General features: G+C 40.1%; 1 protein-coding gene across 7 annotated transcripts in view; it reads right to left on the bottom strand.

Moving 5' to 3' along the window:
- Positions 1–328: 328 nt before the first annotated feature.
- Positions 329–18,109, bottom strand: part of Ecpas (Ecm29 proteasome adaptor and scaffold) — a 114,073-nt gene continuing 96,292 nt past the window's right edge. For all 7 annotated transcript variants that reach the window (XM_040737895.1, XM_040737890.1, XM_040737883.1 and 4 more), the window contains 14 exons: positions 13,715–13,780; positions 12,468–12,557; positions 10,700–10,766; positions 10,091–10,182; positions 9,947–10,013; positions 9,619–9,810; positions 8,869–9,077; positions 8,171–8,214; positions 7,882–8,074; positions 6,636–6,774; positions 5,232–5,337; positions 3,894–3,982; positions 2,621–2,692; positions 329–623 (listed from right to left, as the gene is read on the bottom strand). In XM_040737895.1, coding sequence (XP_040593829.1) covers positions 484–623; positions 2,621–2,692; positions 3,894–3,982; positions 5,232–5,337; positions 6,636–6,774; positions 7,882–8,074; positions 8,171–8,214; positions 8,869–9,077; positions 9,619–9,810; positions 9,947–10,013; positions 10,091–10,182; positions 10,700–10,766; positions 12,468–12,557; positions 13,715–13,780 — 1,566 coding nt within the window. In that variant the 3' untranslated portion in view covers positions 329–483. The remainder of the gene's footprint in view (positions 624–2,620; positions 2,693–3,893; positions 3,983–5,231; positions 5,338–6,635; positions 6,775–7,881; positions 8,075–8,170; positions 8,215–8,868; positions 9,078–9,618; positions 9,811–9,946; positions 10,014–10,090; positions 10,183–10,699; positions 10,767–12,467; positions 12,558–13,714; positions 13,781–18,109) is intronic.

Genomic DNA, 18,109 nt, shown 5'->3' with positions numbered 1-18,109 from the left:
GTACAGGGCATTAAATTCTAGGTATGGTCTTGACTCTGGCCTTAAAAAGGAAGCTGATATCCCCCATCCTATTACTTCAGGTGTGCAAGAAGTGGGGTTATAAATCAAGTGATTTACAGAGTTCCTTTCTGCAATAACTTTTGCATGGATGCAGTTCTAAGATTTTAATCCAGCTTGCCCTGTGGTTCATTTATAATAGTTTCAGTTCTTTTAGCAATGATGGCTGGCAGACTTATTTACAACTATCTTTTGAAAACCCAAGTTCTACTAAGCTCGTTTAGCCTACATACTTTAAAGACAAGTAAAATAAAGCTAATAAGGAGCAAAATTTAAGGCTTTTTTTTTGTTTTATTTCAGCCAAGGAATGATGCATGCTACAGAGTAATTTTTACTCCCCCCCACTTGGTTTTTAAAGAATATCACCATTTCCAAACTTCCAATCCCAAAAGAACATGGCACTTGTTTGTTTTTTCCCATTCTCATTCATTCCAGACTTTCAAGTGTTTTCTTCAATACTGAGGCTTTCTCCTGCAGCTCAGGTCTGTTGTCTGTCTCCATAGTAGCTAAAGACTCAACCAAGAGTCTTCTGCATTCCACTGTCAAACTTTCCCACTGTTTAGCTTCTAAATGGAAAGAAAACAGGAAGAAAATCACTACACAACAATCAAGGAAGAAAAAAAAAACTCTCTTTCTTCCATGTATTCTATCCCCCAAACAATCACAAAGCAACTCTATAATTAAGAGAACAGTATAAAACAATCACAGGTTGGATAGATGTCTCAAACCCAACCCCTGACAACAGTCTGAAAGCATGTCAGGGAGTTTCACCCATTTCCCAGTACAAATGAGACACAGGAAGATGAGGTTACACAACAGTGTGAATGAGACCCAGGAAGGTGAGCTTACACAACAGTGTGGATGAGACCCAGGAAGGTGAGTTTATACAAGAGTGTAGATGAGACCCAGGAAGGTGAGCTTATACAAGAGTGTGAATGAGACCCAGGAAGATGAGCTTACACAAGAGTGTGAATGAGACCCAGGAAGGTGAGCTTATACAAGAGTGTGAATGAGATCCAGGAAGATGAGCTTACACAAGAGTGTAGATGAGACCCAGGAAGGTGAGTTTATACAACAGTGTGAATGAGACCCAGGAAGGTGAACTTACACAAGAGTGTGAATGAGACCCAGGAAGGTGAGTTTATACAAGAGTGTGGATGAGACCCAGGAAGGTGAGTTTATACAAGAGTGTGGATGAGACCCAGGAAGGTGAGTTTATACAAGAGTGTGGATGAGACCCAGGAAGGTGAGTTTATACAAGAGTGTGGATGAGACCCAGGAAGATGAACTTACACAAGAGTGTAGATGAGACCCAGAGATGAGCTTACACAACAGTGTGAATGAGACCCAGGAAGGTGAGTTTATACAAGAGTGTGAATGAGACCCAGGAAGATGAGCTTATACAACATCAAACTGGGAAGAATGAAGCATCAAAGCACAGGAACAAAGAAATCATCTCAGCCACAACAGAGGTGACTTAGTAATTTACATGCCAAAAAAATTAAGTTTCATAATTGTACAGTTTAAGTAGCTAACACTTTATTACCTCTTTCTTAAAAAAGCCCAGGAGAAACATATACATACTGGAATTTTTTAAAAAATGAGAAAGCAAATCTTAACTCCATTTATCTGTCACTTCTAGTGATGTGACTTCAAGCAAGTAATTATTGTTGCTATCAGGATCTCATGTAGTTCACACTGGCTTTAAACTCCTGATCCTTTTGTCTATACCTCTCAAGGTTGGGATTACAGAACTATACCACTTTAAACAAGTTGTTGAGCTTACTTTTGTCATCTAGAACATAGTAATACCTATCTAGAAAACTTGTAATTCAACCATATGGCTAAGTGCCTAGGCTTTTTATTTTAAGTAAAAAAAAAAAACAAAAGAAATACATTATGTGATATTTAGTATTACTGAGTCTACAAGGCCCATTTTTGCAGAGATCTAGGATAGGTGTTGCTAAGCAAAAAAGAAGGAAAAGTACAAATGCCAAATTCACAAGGTTGTGATGAAAACCATTTCATCTCTGCACTATTAATTCATGGACTAGGAGAACAGGAAGAGGAGAAGGAAGGGGGATCAGGTCTTTTTCTGAAACCAGAGACAGGATATCTAACAGAGAGGGGGGAAAAGGAAGTGGTTTTTCTTCTACCACTGACACAACACAGCATATGTACGGCTTCTTAAAGAAGAAAAGAAAAAACATGCTTCTGTCGAATACATGACTCAAGTGGGTTTCTGATAAGACAGCCTGCTATTAAACACACACCACAAGCTCAGCTCTATCGTAACTGACCACTTCCTGTGATTAACCAAGATTACATGAGAGTTCACTATGGAAACAAAACTTTATTACTTCAAGATAACCATAGCTTAATAATTCATTACAAATATATAAACATATACAACAAAGTTGAAATCTTTAAAATTTAATGAATTTAGTTCTCTATAGTCTACTTGTATATGCATGTACATCAATGTGTATTTTATATCATTAGCAAAAACATAAATAAAAAAATTCTAGTATGGATTTTTGGTGCTCTAATCAGAAGAACTCACCTTCAAGTTTTTTAAGCAGCAATTCTACCACAGATAAAGCTTCTGTTCTCACAGATGAGTAAGTCTTATTTTCTAAGAAGGAAAACATGCAATTCATAAGTATGTTTTAAAGACAGAACTTCCAAGAGTAAATTATTGTTACTGAAACATAAAAAGTTAAAAATGTGGATTTATTTTTGAAGTAAACTTCTATTTGACAATTACTATCCAATACTTAAATTATGCTATATGTCCACATTCATTATTTTGAGGCACTCTAGACAGCCAGCCAAATATATTAACCCTAAGTAGTAATATGTAAAAGAGCCATCTTAGATATGGGAGACAAAAGACACTATCCCAAACACACAGTCATCATCATGTCATACATAAGACAGGTCTTTGATTTGCATGATCCTCATTTTATCATCTAGGGATACCTAGAAACCTGAAAAGACAATTTTGTTAGCTTCCAGCTCTATATTCACAAAACCACACTACTTCCAAGAACTACAAATAAAACAAGATTTGTTGGTACATACTCTTTCACAAAAGGCACCGAGTTTTTGGAGAAATTGTTAGGGAACATATGACATATAAACAGAACAATCAACAGTGATCCAGAAATCTAGATCCTGAGATTCAGATCCTTAGTTTTAGGTTTACTTGAGCCAAGTATGAAAACTGTGGTGGTTTGAATAGGAACGGCCCCCATAGACTCACGTGTTTAAAATGCTTGGCCCATAGGAGTGGTGCTATTGGGGGTATGGCCTCGTTGGGAGTAGGCATGACCCTGGTAAAGAAAATGTACCACAATGGGGCCAGCATTGAGGTCTCATATGCTCAAGCTAGGCCCAGTGTGGCACTCAGTCTCCTTCTGCTGCCTATGGATAAAGATGCAGAACTCAGCTACCTCTCCTGCATCATGTCTGTCAGCACACTGCCATTTCCCACTATGATGATAATAGACTAAACATCTGAAACTGTAAGTCAGCACCAATTAAATGTTTTCCTTTGTAAAAGTTATTATGGTCATGGCGTCTCTTCACAACAACAGAAATCCTAACTAACACAGTGACACACAAGCCATAATCCTAGCTATCTGGGTGACTGAGGCCATACTAGGCAGCGTAGAGACCATGACTCAAAACAAGGAAGGGGTGAAGACGCAGCTGGATGGCAGAGTGCCTGCCCAAGAGCATGCATGAGGGACGTGCCTGGTCACCAGTACCAACACCAAAGACAAAATAAACAACAGCAACAAAAACTATTCAAGTTCTGGCTATTCACTCACCTAAAGAGTAAGTAATTGATTTACAAGTTTCAAGAAGAATTTCAGCCAGAGCTTCAGAATCTGCATGTTCTTCTTCCAAAAGCATTAACCTATAAACACAAAAGTCATATACAATGTTACTTAAGTATCATGTTACTTCATATACTCATAGTATCTAAATTAATTATAAGACTGTGTAATTATAAGACTGTGTTGCATTCAATTAAGCTGTTGGTCAAGGGGCGGGTCCAACAGAAATCCTCAAACAACTTAGGCTGTTGCTAAGACAAACGGTTGTTCTCTACAAACTGACAGTGGGGTCCCATTGACCAGGACAACACCGACACAATTCATTGAACACGGTGATGCTGAACCGGTGTCTGCATGGAGTCTTTACCCCTACATTCTAGTCTCTTTGGTGTGGAAATGTACTCTGCAGTCTACCCAGTCACAAAATCTGTCCTGATTACAAAATATACTAGGGCAATGGTGGCACAGAATTTATATGAGTAGTCAACCAATATCTGTTTTGAATTAAGGCACACTCCCTGAGAAGGAATCCATAGCTGACAGTGCTTAGGTAACCAAAAATCAGAAACTAGGTTGCCCAGAGATCTAGGGTAAAACCAAATACTACTGGTCTAAAAAGAAAAGTATGAATAAAATGACTCCTAATGATATTCTATCATATCCATGTATCAGTGCCTTATCCAGTCATCATCAGAGAGGCTTCCTCCAGAAGCAGATGGGAACAGATACAGAGACCCACAGCCAGACATTATGTAGCGAGAGAGTCTAAATGAGAAGTCTACATCGAATCCCTTCCTTCAAAGATCAGAGAATTCCTTAGAAAAATAGGAAGAAAGATTCTGAGAGATTAAGGGCACCAGGAGGACAAAGCCTTCTGAGTCAACCAAGCAAGGCACATATGAGCTCACAGAGACTGAAGCAGCAAGTACCAGGTCTACATGGGTCTACACCAGGTCCTCTGTGGACTCATTACAGCTCTTAGCTTAGTATTTTATGGGACTCCTGACTATGAGAATGAGTGGGTCTCTAACTCTAGTGATGGCTCTTGATACTATTTTCTTCCTGTTGGGTTGCCATGTACAACTTTGATAAGTCGTCACTTTTGGTTGTTATCTCTTAGAAAGCCTGTTGTTTTCTAATGAGAGACAGAGGGAGTAGAACCAAAGGGGAAGGAAGTAGGGAGGAACTGGGAAGAGTAGAAGGAGGGGGAACTATAATCAGGATACACTGTATGAGAAAAGAATTTATTTTCAATTAAAAATGTGTAAATATTAAGAATTCTATTCAATAGGGAAATAAAGTAAAAACCTGAATCATGAAGCAAATTACCCCTGGAAAAAGGCGTTCATCGACTGGAGGACACCTAGCTGCACTTTCCACGTGCTGAGTCTTAGCCGTTCACACATCAGTTTGCACAGCTCCTGACGATAACAACCTGGGAAGAAGATGAAGTGGGACAGAGGAGGAAATACGTAAACAGTGAGAGATAACAAAGAAGAAACAGAGAAAAAGAAGATGCAGTATTTAGACAAAAGTGGAGGAATGTGAGCGACAAAAAATGCCTTTAATTATGGACATGGAATTTCCCCCAAACTCTCATCAGTGTTTTATACCTTTCCCTAGCTATGAAGCAAGAATTAATCAAGCAATCCAACTTCCACTATACTTCATAACACCACTCACAAACTGATAGTTTCTTTTGAGAAGTTATTCATATGTTACACAAAGAATGATGGGTTCAAAGAAAATATTATACCTAGGTTAACATATTCAAATAATAAATACAGAGTTTTCATTGAGACAGAGTGTAGTTCCCCAAACAAGACAAAGTATTTAGCATCTGTTCAAATTTAAGGCCTTGTCAATGGGCTGGCTGTAACTACAACTTGAACTGTTAATCAAGATTTACTATGTTAATCCTTTGTTAATATATGTTTAGTTCTGAAAATCTATGCCATGAGTTTCTCAATAAACTAGCAATTTTGAAAGGAAAGAATTCTACTAATATTGTAGGCTCCTAAGAAAAGATCTATGAACATATACAAGAATAACAAAACTTCTTTTATAGTCAATATCTACATAAAATGCATCATCGTTGTTATCACCCAACATTCTTACATTATTCTAAAAGACAAAATACTTAAGGAATTATATGGCTGGATCCGAATCTAACCCTTTACTAGAGATGAGGACACAGCAGCACAGAAGGAAGCCACATGAAGACAGGAAAGGCAACCATTCACAAGCTAAATAGAGAAGTCACAGAACTCAACCCTACTAATAACTTGGATCTTTGACTTCTACCCATCAAAATTAAAAAAAAAAAAACCATACAGTCTGTGATACTTTTGCCTTAAAGATACATTTTTACTTTTATCTTATTTATTTATCTATTTATTTTGTGTGTGAGTGTTTTTGTTCGCATGTGTATCTGTGCACCACATGGGTATCTGGTGCCCTCGGGTGCCCTGGGACAGGAGTTACAGATGGCTGTGAGTCAACATGTGAGTGCGTGGAATCAGGTCCTATAAAAGAGCAGCCAGTGAGTGTGCTTAAAGTATCCTTAATAATACAGCGATCCATCCATGTACTTATTTGCTGGTGTAAGAGTAAAATGGATGTAGGATAAGTCTCACTATTAATATTCAGACTACATAAGCACAATTACTAAGCCATGAAGAAACTCTGTGTTCTTGCCAAGTGACTTTTACAAGTTTGTGTTGGGACACTTACGTTGGGTTTCTGGGTTCCTGGGCCAGGCTTTGCCCAAGCTCTCGAAGGCACCCAGTAGAGACTCCAGCTGCAACTCTCTTTCCTTATCGTTTTCTTCTTCAGCTTTGGTGCTCCGAACTCCCATGCTTTCAAGTGAGTTCTAGGACATTTCAAAAAAGATGAAGAAAATTATTCTATTATTTCCTTCTTCAAAATTACAGTTATACAATCAAAGTGTAGAACAGGAGCTATTGACCAAGAACTAAATGCTAAGTTCTCTACCATGAGTTCTTATGTTTGTATTAAGAATATATATTTCTAATAAATTTGAGAAATATTTTAGAAGAATTTGTAAATGAAACTATTTTGAGTATCACTTAAAAAGACTTGCATTTGAGTCAAGAGAATTAAAGATGGCAAAGAAGTCATAAGTAATTCAACCAGCCAGCAGGCAATATAATCCTCTTAAAACACCAATCTCCAAAATCTACACATTACCAAAGAAACACCTAAAACAGTCTTATTACTGAAAGAAAACAAACATATGAATTAGGAGCAACACAAGAGATAATATTCGATGCTTTAAAAGTAAGTAGATCAGACCAGGCATGCTAGAGCATGCCTTTGATCCCAGCACTCAGGAGGCAAAGGCAGGTAGCTCTCTGGGAGTTCACAGCTACACTGGTGTACACAGCTACATGGTAAGTTCTAGGACAGTCATCATCACGTAATAGAAGGAGCCTGTCTCAAAACTAACCAAAACAAATAGACCAACTACATCCCTCTTTCCTTGTGATACCCACTTTATTAAAAGATGAGTTCTTCAGTATCCAAATTAAGCCAGTCCATTTTTTTTTCAACCAAAATTCCCCAGGACAATGCAGAGGTGAACTATACAACACACAGTACTTCTTTGTCTTCATACTAAATGACTACTTGGTATGTGCACATGCTAGCAAGGTAGAGTTTATTATGGCAGGACCTATTCACATATATGTATTCTCTTCCTCCTCCCACAGGTGGACAAAGGGTGCCCATATGAAAAATTACCCTTCCTAGCCTCATCTGCTGCCAAATGGGGCTATGTGCTAGCCAACAGAACATGATTCAAAGTGATATATTTCTGTTTCCAGAACTTTTCTTGAGAGAAATTATATGCTTACTATGACCCTAACTTTATTCTCCCTGGTCATCTGCCTGAAACACAGATATACCACAGAATAACCAGGACATAGGAAAAATCTAAGATGATATAGTTAGTTATTACCTTCTTGATGAGGGGTATGACAATATCAGAAAACTCCTGGAATCTGTCTTCTTTGGTGGCTTTCAAAACATCAGCTGCACAGGTGATTGCTACAATCTTATATTTGAGATTCTCTTTGCAACACTCCTTCAAGACAGCCTGAAGAATTTCATTTGTGGTGGGTTGGTTGGGCACAGACTTTTCTAACTCTGTACTATAGGATCCATACAAAAATATCAGAATAGTTAAGAAAAACTACAGCTTTAAGTTTCACATTATGAAATGGTATGTTCATTAAGAGAACATTTACCTGCAAGCTGTCACCACACAGGCAATGGCTTTTAGTAGTTCTTCCTGATAAGTTAAAGATGAAGAAATGCTATTAAACCTACATGTCACATTCTTTGCACTATGACTGCAATCACCCTATTGAGTATTTTATAACCACCACAACAAAAACTAACATTTATTCACTTATGCACATTACACAAACCACCAATCTCTAATTCGTAAAAGCCCAAGAACTGATAACCAAGGTCACCAGGCAATCCACTATTATGACCACAATACTGTGGTGGCCACAAGTATTGGAGTACAAATATTGCCCCAATCACATGTTCCCCATGAATGCTCACTATACTTTTTCTCATATATTTTTTTCTATAGTCATTGTATAAGAAGTTTCTAATTCTCAAGCCCCAGCAGTGAGCATCTTTGGTGCCAGGATTAGAAGTAGTTCACTGTACTTAATTTCACCTATGTCCAATTCTGGCTTTACTGAAGGTCGGTGGGCACAAAATGATGACCTGGGTTAAGAGGTAACTTATGGCTGAATATGTAAAATATGCCAGTCTCCAAAATCACTATGCTTTATTCAAGAACATGTAAGACATGCTGTGATATAAAGTCACTCGCTAGAGAACCTAGTAGTCCAGAGTCACATCAAACCAGACTCCTGTTCTATACGAAGATGCAGCCCCAATTCATTAACATGGATGATTGTTTCACCTTTCCTGCCCATGTTCTTCCAGCCAGGCCTTGCAGCAAAGCACTCAGTATCATCCCCAGATACGGAGGTACTAGGGAGCTTGTTTGTTTTGCAATTGATGCCATAGCAATTGCACCCTGGGCTTTCATTTTCCAAGACTGAGACTGTAACGCCTTCTGGGTAATAGCAATCAACTCCTGCAGGTACAGTCGAATGCCTCCAAAGGAGCCTACATTTAAAAAGAAAGAAGAGTTAAAACACCTCACAAGTGACAAGAAAACATTCTAAAAATCATTTTTAAATGTACATCCGTGCCATCTGCCTAAAGCAGCGACTGTCAACTCACAAAACACACCACCTGCTAAAAGTAGAGACAGTGAACAGTGCAGCTCCTTTGTGTAACAGCAGGAATTCATGAACCTGGACATACTGCTGGGATGTTATTTAAAAAGGTCATCATCACTAATGTGTATCAAGGTTAAAAACACCGCTCTACAACAATACTCTAAGACCACATAAAATCACACTTACACTCAACTAACCTAAGTACGGTTCTACTTTGTTTAGAGAGTTTATGCTCTCTCACACATACAGCAACAAGTCAAAGAGAAGAGCTCTGAGTGGCACTTTGAAAACTTAGAAATTAGGAGGCCCTAAAATGAAATGTGACACATGTTCAAGTCTTTGGAAAATAATGGAGAAACCTATGAGTGAAAATTCCAGCTATGTTCTTAAGAAACATATTTGCTTTGCAGCCACCATTTACTAACCAGGTACATTTTCCTGCCACACTTCAGTCCACAAATTACATTCTTCTTTTTCAGATTTCTCCTCATCAGCAACTTCATGCATGCCTAGGAAGGCCAAGGGCAGAACTTCTTTGGCATGGTTCTTCAGCACGTCAGGGCTGTATCTTCCAATTGCATGAATAGTCAAAGCACAAGCCGTCTTGTAGACAGGTTCTCAAGAGAAGAAGAAACCAATGTTTTGTAAGCATTTACTATTTTTCAGGGTAAGTGATCTTAATAAACCAATTTAAAATGTTTCTACAAAAATAGTATAGTTTATTTGGTTAATATCCAAATTTAAAAAAGGTACCTTCTTTCTCCATGTACCAGCCATTGAGCTTCTGTAGCAGTTTTTCTGTGCTGCTGTCCCGTGAAGTCTGAAAAACAAACAACCCTATTCACTGCTTGATAATTCCCAGAGCTGGACTTAACTGAATTAAGAAATTCAACTCACCCGAACTAAATGGCCCATGGCGAATGCACAGGATTTCTGAATTACACTGTTCCGATCTGTCAGACCACTAAGCAAAGCACTCATAAGTTTACCTATAAGAATAAATAAAAATACCTATTTGTGTGGTTAGCCAAATATTCTGTTACATTCCCAGGACTAAACATCCCATAACCATGAAATTGATCAGATTTACTATATAGTGGTTTAGATGTTTTGAATGTTATTTGTACTATCTACTCCCCTTTCTTTCATTTGATTTAAAAATTAAAAATTAACCTCTGTCTAGACTATTTGTGGAAAAGGTACAAAAATGAAAGCTATATACAGAAATCTCACCAGGATTTCTCTAGGAGAGAGAAAGAGAAAAAAAATCATGCAAAGTTAGCTATAAATGGTAAAAAAAAAAAAGGGGGGGGTTCTGCAGAATGAAAGATACCTTTCCCTCTTTACACCACTGAGAAACTTACTTGCAAGACAAGAAAAGCTCGCTAACAAAACAACTGGGTCAGGTTTGAATGGAGGCAAAGCACACAAGCATGTCCAAATAATTTAAAAGTCTAAAATAAACACAGCCCTAAGAAAGTATCCCCATACACATGACAAACTCACCTGAGTAAGGTGTTAGGTCCTGGGGACACTGAGTAGTTAAGGACACGATGACACTGGCACAGCCTCCCTTTAAGGTTGCAAAAACAAAGGTCTAAGTTTGATGTCACAATGTTCTAACAAACCACTTCTTTTAGGCCCCAGCAATTTAAAGATAAACCATAATGCAGTCTAATAAATAGATCCTCTGGGATTCAATATAGTAAAAGGAAAAAAATTTAAAATATCTATACAGAGATTATTGTTTTAGGAGCAAGGAAGAAAAAAGAGTAATTCTCAGAATAAGACGTGTTATCACAAACATTAACAATTCCATTTGGAGGAATTTCCAAAGAAATCAGTTTATATGTGTCCAAAGAGAAGAATGGTTCTTTAATGTCTTCTCAAAAGCTGGAAAGTCAGATCTCTCTTGTTTGACTGAATAAAGGATGTGTTGCCACAAGCAGAGTATCACATATCCCTTAAAGAATACAATGTGGAAGATATGCATACAGAAAATACACAGGAGGGAAACGAAATATAAACAGCTGTTTTCTCTGCAAGGTAAAATTATGAGTGCTTTTATTTTTAACTTTCTCCTGATTTATAAATGTTAATTAGAAGTGAAGTAACTTTGTCATGAGAAGAAATGAGTTATTTCTTTTAAAACGAGATGAAGCGGAGTGTCATGATACACATAATCCCAGCACTGCCACGTCTGAGGCAGAAAGGTAGTGTGGAGACATCCCAGAGTGAAATTTGGTCTAAAATAACAACAGCAACAAAAATTTAACAGTAGGAAAAAATAAGCAGATGAAGGTAGTATCTGTCCTTTTTTAAGAGTCTCAAAAAGTAGTTATTTTTCCACCCAAACACTTATTGTTCTTAAAAGAAAATTTCTAATTTTATCTAAAATAACTACTCCTTGACAGACGCGTCAGTTTCTCCATTAACTGTTAATAACAGAAAATCCAAAAGCACTTACATGACAACCAGAAAAAATTCTACTAAAAACAGTAAGACAAGAACATGATAACATGTAAGACAGCATGCAAGCATGATGCTTGTAATCTCAGTCCTAGGAAGGACAGGCAGAAGGGTCAAAAGTTCAAAGCCATCCTCAGCTACATAGGGAGTCTGAGAAGAGAAGAGGATATTGGAGACATTGCCTCAGAACAAACCATTATGTGGGTTCCATATGCATGTGCATGGGTGACTAATAATACTCCTATTCACTGTAAAGATTTGTCACTCGTATTGATTTAATAAAAAGCTTATTAGCCATTAACTAGGCAGGAAGTATAGGCTGGGCTACCAGACTAGGAGAATTCTAGGAAGAGGAAAGACAGAGATGTAGTAGCCAGCCAGATGCAGAGGAAGCAAGATGAGAATGCCTTACTGAGAAAAGGTACCCAGCCACATGACTAAAAATAGATAAGAATCATGGGTTAATTTAAGTTGTAAGAGTCTGTTAGTAATAAACCTGAGCAACAAGCCAAATAGTTTATAATTAATATAAGCCTCTGTGTGTTTATTTGGGTCTAAAGGACTATGGAACCAGACAGAAACTTCCATTTACACATGGGTATACAGAAACACACATTATTGGGTGTGGTAGCACATGCCTACGATATATCTTCCAATATTAGTCTGAGACAGGAGGATTGACCAGCCTATGGTATATAATGAGTTGAAGGTCAGCCTTAGCAACAACTTCTCTTTAAACACACACACACACACACACACACACACACACACACACACACACACACACACACACACAAAATCTTACCTTAGTTCCAAGACCTACACCACTCCTGATCAGTTCACATAACCTAGGAACTAGTTCGCCCAGCACCGAAACATCAAGATATTGCAGGCACTTTGAGAAAATAAAAACAAAGGCAAGCCTAAGCAAATAATTTAGTACCATATTTTTATTTAAAAAAACTGCCCATGTCAAATATATACCCACTGAATTTAACATAAAGTTGAAAAATCACTAGTTTGAGTTTTCTCCAGTTGAATATTCTAAACTACCACAACACTACAAACAGAAAATTCGCTCACTAATGGTTCAACATTAAAAAAGGAATAAAACAAAATAATGAAATAGTTACCTAAGAATAAAGGACCTCTCTCTCTTTCAATCTCCCTCTACCAATCTATATCTAATGTAAAATGACTAGATTAAAACTGACCTTCCAAAATGGGTATAGCCTACTAGAATCCAAATAAGTCAATTTCTTATGACTTCACCTTACCTTGTTATAATTTTTAAAATGCAAGCATACACTTCATTATTTATGAGTATTTCCAAGTGATATTTGCTAAATACTAGTATCACTTTCTCCAATAATACAACTAAGACATAAAATTCTTAGACTAAACATTGGCAACTGTCCCCAGTAGACACTAACAACCTTACTCTTGTCCAGGGGGCTACAAGCTCTTACTAGTCACTACAGAAGTGCCCAGGAGGCGACTCTTGTCAGGTCTCTGAGAACTGCAGACCTCAGAACCTCAAAGTGCCATGAATGCTTCACTACAAAATATTACTGCCATCTGAAACACATCTCTATTGCTCAGTTCCTGCCACCAATTTTTTGTGCTGTCAATTTCATTAAAATACCTCTAAAGCGTACAACTTCATGGTCCTTTCCAAAGAACTGTCTCAGAGGCAGGTAGAAAGTAATGACAATAAAACAAACAAATAAATAAATAGCACACCTCTGAACCTTACTAAAATAAGCAGACCAAAAGATAGAGATTTATGGAGAGATCTCTTAATATGTTGTTTTCCATGTAATTCTGCTATGCAGAAAATTTACTTCTACTAGTAATTAAGAAAATGCCCATAAACATGTAATTTTTATATACCTGTTAAAAGCTTACAATTTTTGGAAGAAAAAATTGCATTCACAGTATTCTATCACTGCATCCCACTTTGGTTTGTTTCATGTTACACAGCATAACGTCTTTGAAGAAGTGCACTTACAGAGACGCAGATGAGCTTTCAAGTTGCATTTGGAAACTCACCATGTTGATGGTCTCCATCATGGGAGAGGACTTGGCAGCACTGAGTCGAGCACTGTCCATTGCAGCCTGAAGAGCACAAATTCAAGTCACTCAGGACATTCAACTAACTATGGATTAGTTACATAAACTCCAATTAAAGGGTCATATTTCCAAACTAAAGAGTTTTACATAAATAATCAATAATGAAAGCAGGTAAAAGTCTAATTCTAGTATCTTTTGACCTCACTTAATGATTTAATGGTACAATTAACAACTCACTAAAGACCAGAAATTCAGACAAAAATTAGAAATAAGCAAAATATATGGGCTGGTGGTACATCTCACTAGTACACTGTATTCTCAGCCTGCATAAGGCCTTGGGATCAATCCCTAGTACTGCAAAAAAACATTAACTAATGCATTCTCTTATTAACAAATATACTGTGGCTTTAATCAATTCAATAAGCCTTCTTGGGTCTCAGGTTCTCTATCCACTTAAAAAGAGAATACACTGAAATTCTACATAATGTTTAAAAAGTTGTCTAAGCGAACAAACATAGTGTGTGTGTGTATAATCCATTTAATTCTCTAACTTGATAATGTGGATTCATATCTACAAAGATAATTTAAGAGAAATTATGCCAGGGGAAAACACTAACCAGAGAAAAGTAAGGGATGCAAAAGTTGTTTGTTAAGGCTTACAAAGCATGGACATAATTTATGTCCCCTAACTCTTAGTACCTAGTAAATACCGTACAGGAGGAGGCAAACCTAATAAAGAGGATGAATAAAGAAGAAACAACCCCTTACCCCAGACTTTTGAGTCTACGAGGGCCCACAATCAACCAGAAGCCTGTCCAGCTCAAGAGTACCATCATACCAAGCAGTGCCCAAGGTCTCTAGGCCCAGGCATGGGAGGTAAGGCAAAAGTTCCATGCCATCCTGCTAGCCCTCAAGGCTGGGGCAGGCAGTTTTCAACCAAGTACCACCAAAAGCCCTGGCACTAAGTGGCTGGGCACCACGGTAGTGAGAAAGTACAGGGAGAGGCAGCAGAAGAGAGGCATAGGCAGAAGGACTTGTGGGCTGGGAAGAGGGACAGATGCAGATCCAGAGAGGTGAGGGTGGTGAGGAACAGGCTGACTTGGGTAGCCAAGACTATCAGCTGGAGGTATAGTCGGAACCAGGGTTGTGACTGAGGGTCACATCTGGTCCCGCTACATCCAGGGTCTGGAGATGATGTCTGTGGCTCCTGAGACCATAAAAGACTGTGCCAATTCAAGGGGTCTAGACAGATACCTGGGGCAATGTTGGTGTCTGAGGGCCATGCTGGTTTGAGTGACCTGTGTTACCATCTGAGACTACGGTGATATCTGGGCCTGGGCTGCTGCCTAGGACCATGTCTAAGTCCATGGTCCTACCACAGCCAAGGTCTGTATCAATGCCCATGGCCCATATTGCCACCAAAGGCCACAGAGATGTCCAGGGTTTGGGTTGGAACCTGTGGTCACTAAGAGTGTTCCAAGGGCTATGCTACCACCAGGGACACCCTGATCTGAGTGACCCGTGCGGCCACCCAGGGCTAAGGTATAATCTGGGCCAGGGCTGCTTCAGAGGGACATGTCTCAGTCTGTGGCCCTACAGCGGGCAGGGTCTGAGTTGATGTCCAGTGCTCTTGCTGTTGTCAAGGGTCATGCAAGATGACCAGGATCTGGTCAGCCACCTAAGCCCATTATCCGTTTCTGAGGACTGCTCTGCACCCAGGGCCATGATGATCTGGGTGGCCAGGTCTGCCACCTGCAGCCATGGAAATGTCACGGCAGTGGTCAATGCCTAGGGCCATGTCTGAGTCTGTAACCCTGTAGAAGCCAGGGTCTGGGGTAGTGTTCAATGCTCTGGTTGCCATTAAAAGCTCTGTGGATGCCCAGGGTCTGGCCAGCCACCTGGGGATCATGCTACTGCCGGGGGTCCATGCTGATCTGAGTAGCCTGTGCTGCCATTGGGGCTGAGGTGTGTTCAGGTCCCCAAGGGGTGCCAAAGGCCATATCTGGGTCTGTGGTCCTGTTAGAGTTGGGGGTCTGTGGTGATATCCATGGCCTATGTTAGCATGTGAGTCATTGGAACCATGCTGTGCTGAGATGGTCAAGCCTTTCCCTGACCTGAGGATGGCTGGTCCTGTCCCTCACTGGATACTGCAACAGTGCAGCAGTCAAGCTGGACCTACACCTCAGGGAAGCGCTCCCCCCTCACCATAAGTATGCATCTCACCTGGAAGCACACTAGAGGTGACCCTGTGGTCAGAGATGCAACTGAGTTCACCCTAAGGATGTGAGAACAGGAGAGCTGAGCCTCTTGCCCTACAGCAACTGGGAGAGAGGGCCTTGCACCTTGCCTGGACAAAGCAGTGAAGCTGGCTCTGGTGATGGGGCCCGAAAGTAGGAGAACTGGTCCTACTCCTTGTTGTAGGTACACTGGGTGAGCTAGCTAAGGCAGTGCTGAGAGCTCGTTCAGGTAGTGATGCTGAGGAAAAGCTAGTGAGCTGACCAACCCAGCTATCACCCAGGCCCAGAACCAGGGCTATGAGTTGACCTAGCCCAGCATCCACGGAATCTATGAACTGTTGGAGCATGTGAAGGGGACAAACCTACAGATCCAAAACAACAGGATCTCCATGACACAGGACAACAACAGGATATCTATGAGAAGCTCCAGTGAGAGACCATTATCGGTGGGGTAGCTGACCAATTACTCATGGCAATGAACACCTGTAACAGACTGAATGGTAGGCTGCGTGTCTCAACAGCTTCCATGATAAGATTCTTCTTCTTGTTTTATCTGTTTCTTTGTTTTGGTTTTTCTTTTTAATTTTATTTTGATTTGGGGGAGAGGTTGCAAGGGCAAAGGGCAGATGCAAAGAGATGGGGAGATCTCAGAGTGCATGTTGTGAAATCCACAAATAATCAATCGAAGTTTTGTTTTTGTTTTTTTAAGGGAAGAAACAACAATATTTAGAGGAAAATTAAAAAAGGAATTACTAGAGTTTATTATGCAAATTAAGAATGAAATAGTGAACTGAGAGAAAACATTGGCATTACAAATTACATAGGCCTAACAGTCCTAGTAAACATAAATGTAAAATAACAACAAAAAAGATCCTCAGCCCACCTAATGCAAATCTACTCAGGTGGGTGCTGGCCACCCACAGACGAGCCTGGGCCTGTGGATCCCACGAGGATAAGCAGGTATGTGGTGGAGAAAGGGAGAAAAGAAGGAAGTGAAATGGTTTCTGTGCTGTAGAAAGAGACAGAACAGAAGCAATGAATGAAGGTGGTGAGGAAACCTGCTGGCACCGAGTGCCAGGTGACGTCTGGGCCCAGGCTGCTGCTGAAGGACATGTCTGGGGTCTGTGGACCAGCTGTAGCTAGATCTGTATTAATGCCTGAGGCCAGTGTCACCTCAGAGGGCCACAGGAACCATGTGTGAGAAAAATCAAAGGGCCATGCTAAGTCGGCCCCACCTTTGCTGGCTCTAAGAAAGCTGGCCCTGCCTCTTGCTGGACACTGCAGCAAGGGAGCTGAGCCCCCCCACACACACACCCTCAGGAGAGATGGCCCCACCCCACCCTGATCCTGATAGCATGGGCATAAGGTGGCTGGCCCTGCCCCCTTGCCTGAGGTGGGCAGCCCCAGTAGCCAGGAATGACAAGTTCAGCTACCATCAGGCCCACAGCTGGGCCTTGGGTTGACCCATCCTAACATCTACCCCACCTAGGACCTGCTGGAGCTTGTGAAGGAACCAGTCCTATGGAATGATACCCACAGGATGTCCATGATTGGGGTGACCGCAGGATACCCCAGAGGAATTTGGCAAGGATCCAGTGATGACAGTGTGCCAGAAACCAAAGGCCTTAAACTCCCTGCAATGGACGTGTGCTGGTAAAGCTGATGGACAGAGGCAGGGTGGCTGTGTGACACGCCACTCCCAACAACAGCAGAGGGAATGAGGAGGAAGAACGAAGACCAAAAAAGAGTTTTGTTTTATTTCTTGCTTTGGTTTGTTTGCTTGCTTTGATTTCTTTTAATTTTCTTGGGGGGGGGGTGTCACAGGGGTGAGGGGAAGATATGAGGGGACTGGGACTGAGAAGTAGGGTGTATGATGTAAAAAAAATCAATAAAAAAAACAAGGAGAGGAAAAGGGAGAGAGAGGAAACTAGGCATAATTCACAGAAATATATAAACAGCTTGCCAACAGGAATTAGGAATTAAACATTTGTTTAAGTATGAGGGGAGGCAAGTGCAGGTGATTGTGCATACCCCAAGTAGCTAACTGCTATGATATCTCCCCAGCCCCACAAGTTAGGGATTTAGCTCAATGAGTGTACAGTGCTCCAAGCGTAAGGTCTGAGTTGGTGGTGGTGGA

Source organism: Mesocricetus auratus, unplaced genomic scaffold (assembly GCF_017639785.1).
Source record: "Mesocricetus auratus isolate SY011 unplaced genomic scaffold, BCM_Maur_2.0 Super-Scaffold_6730, whole genome shotgun sequence".
Taxonomy (NCBI): Eukaryota; Metazoa; Chordata; class Mammalia; order Rodentia; family Cricetidae; genus Mesocricetus; species Mesocricetus auratus.
Note: the sequence above shows the minus strand (reverse complement) of the source record. Positions and strands in the feature narration are given on the sequence as shown.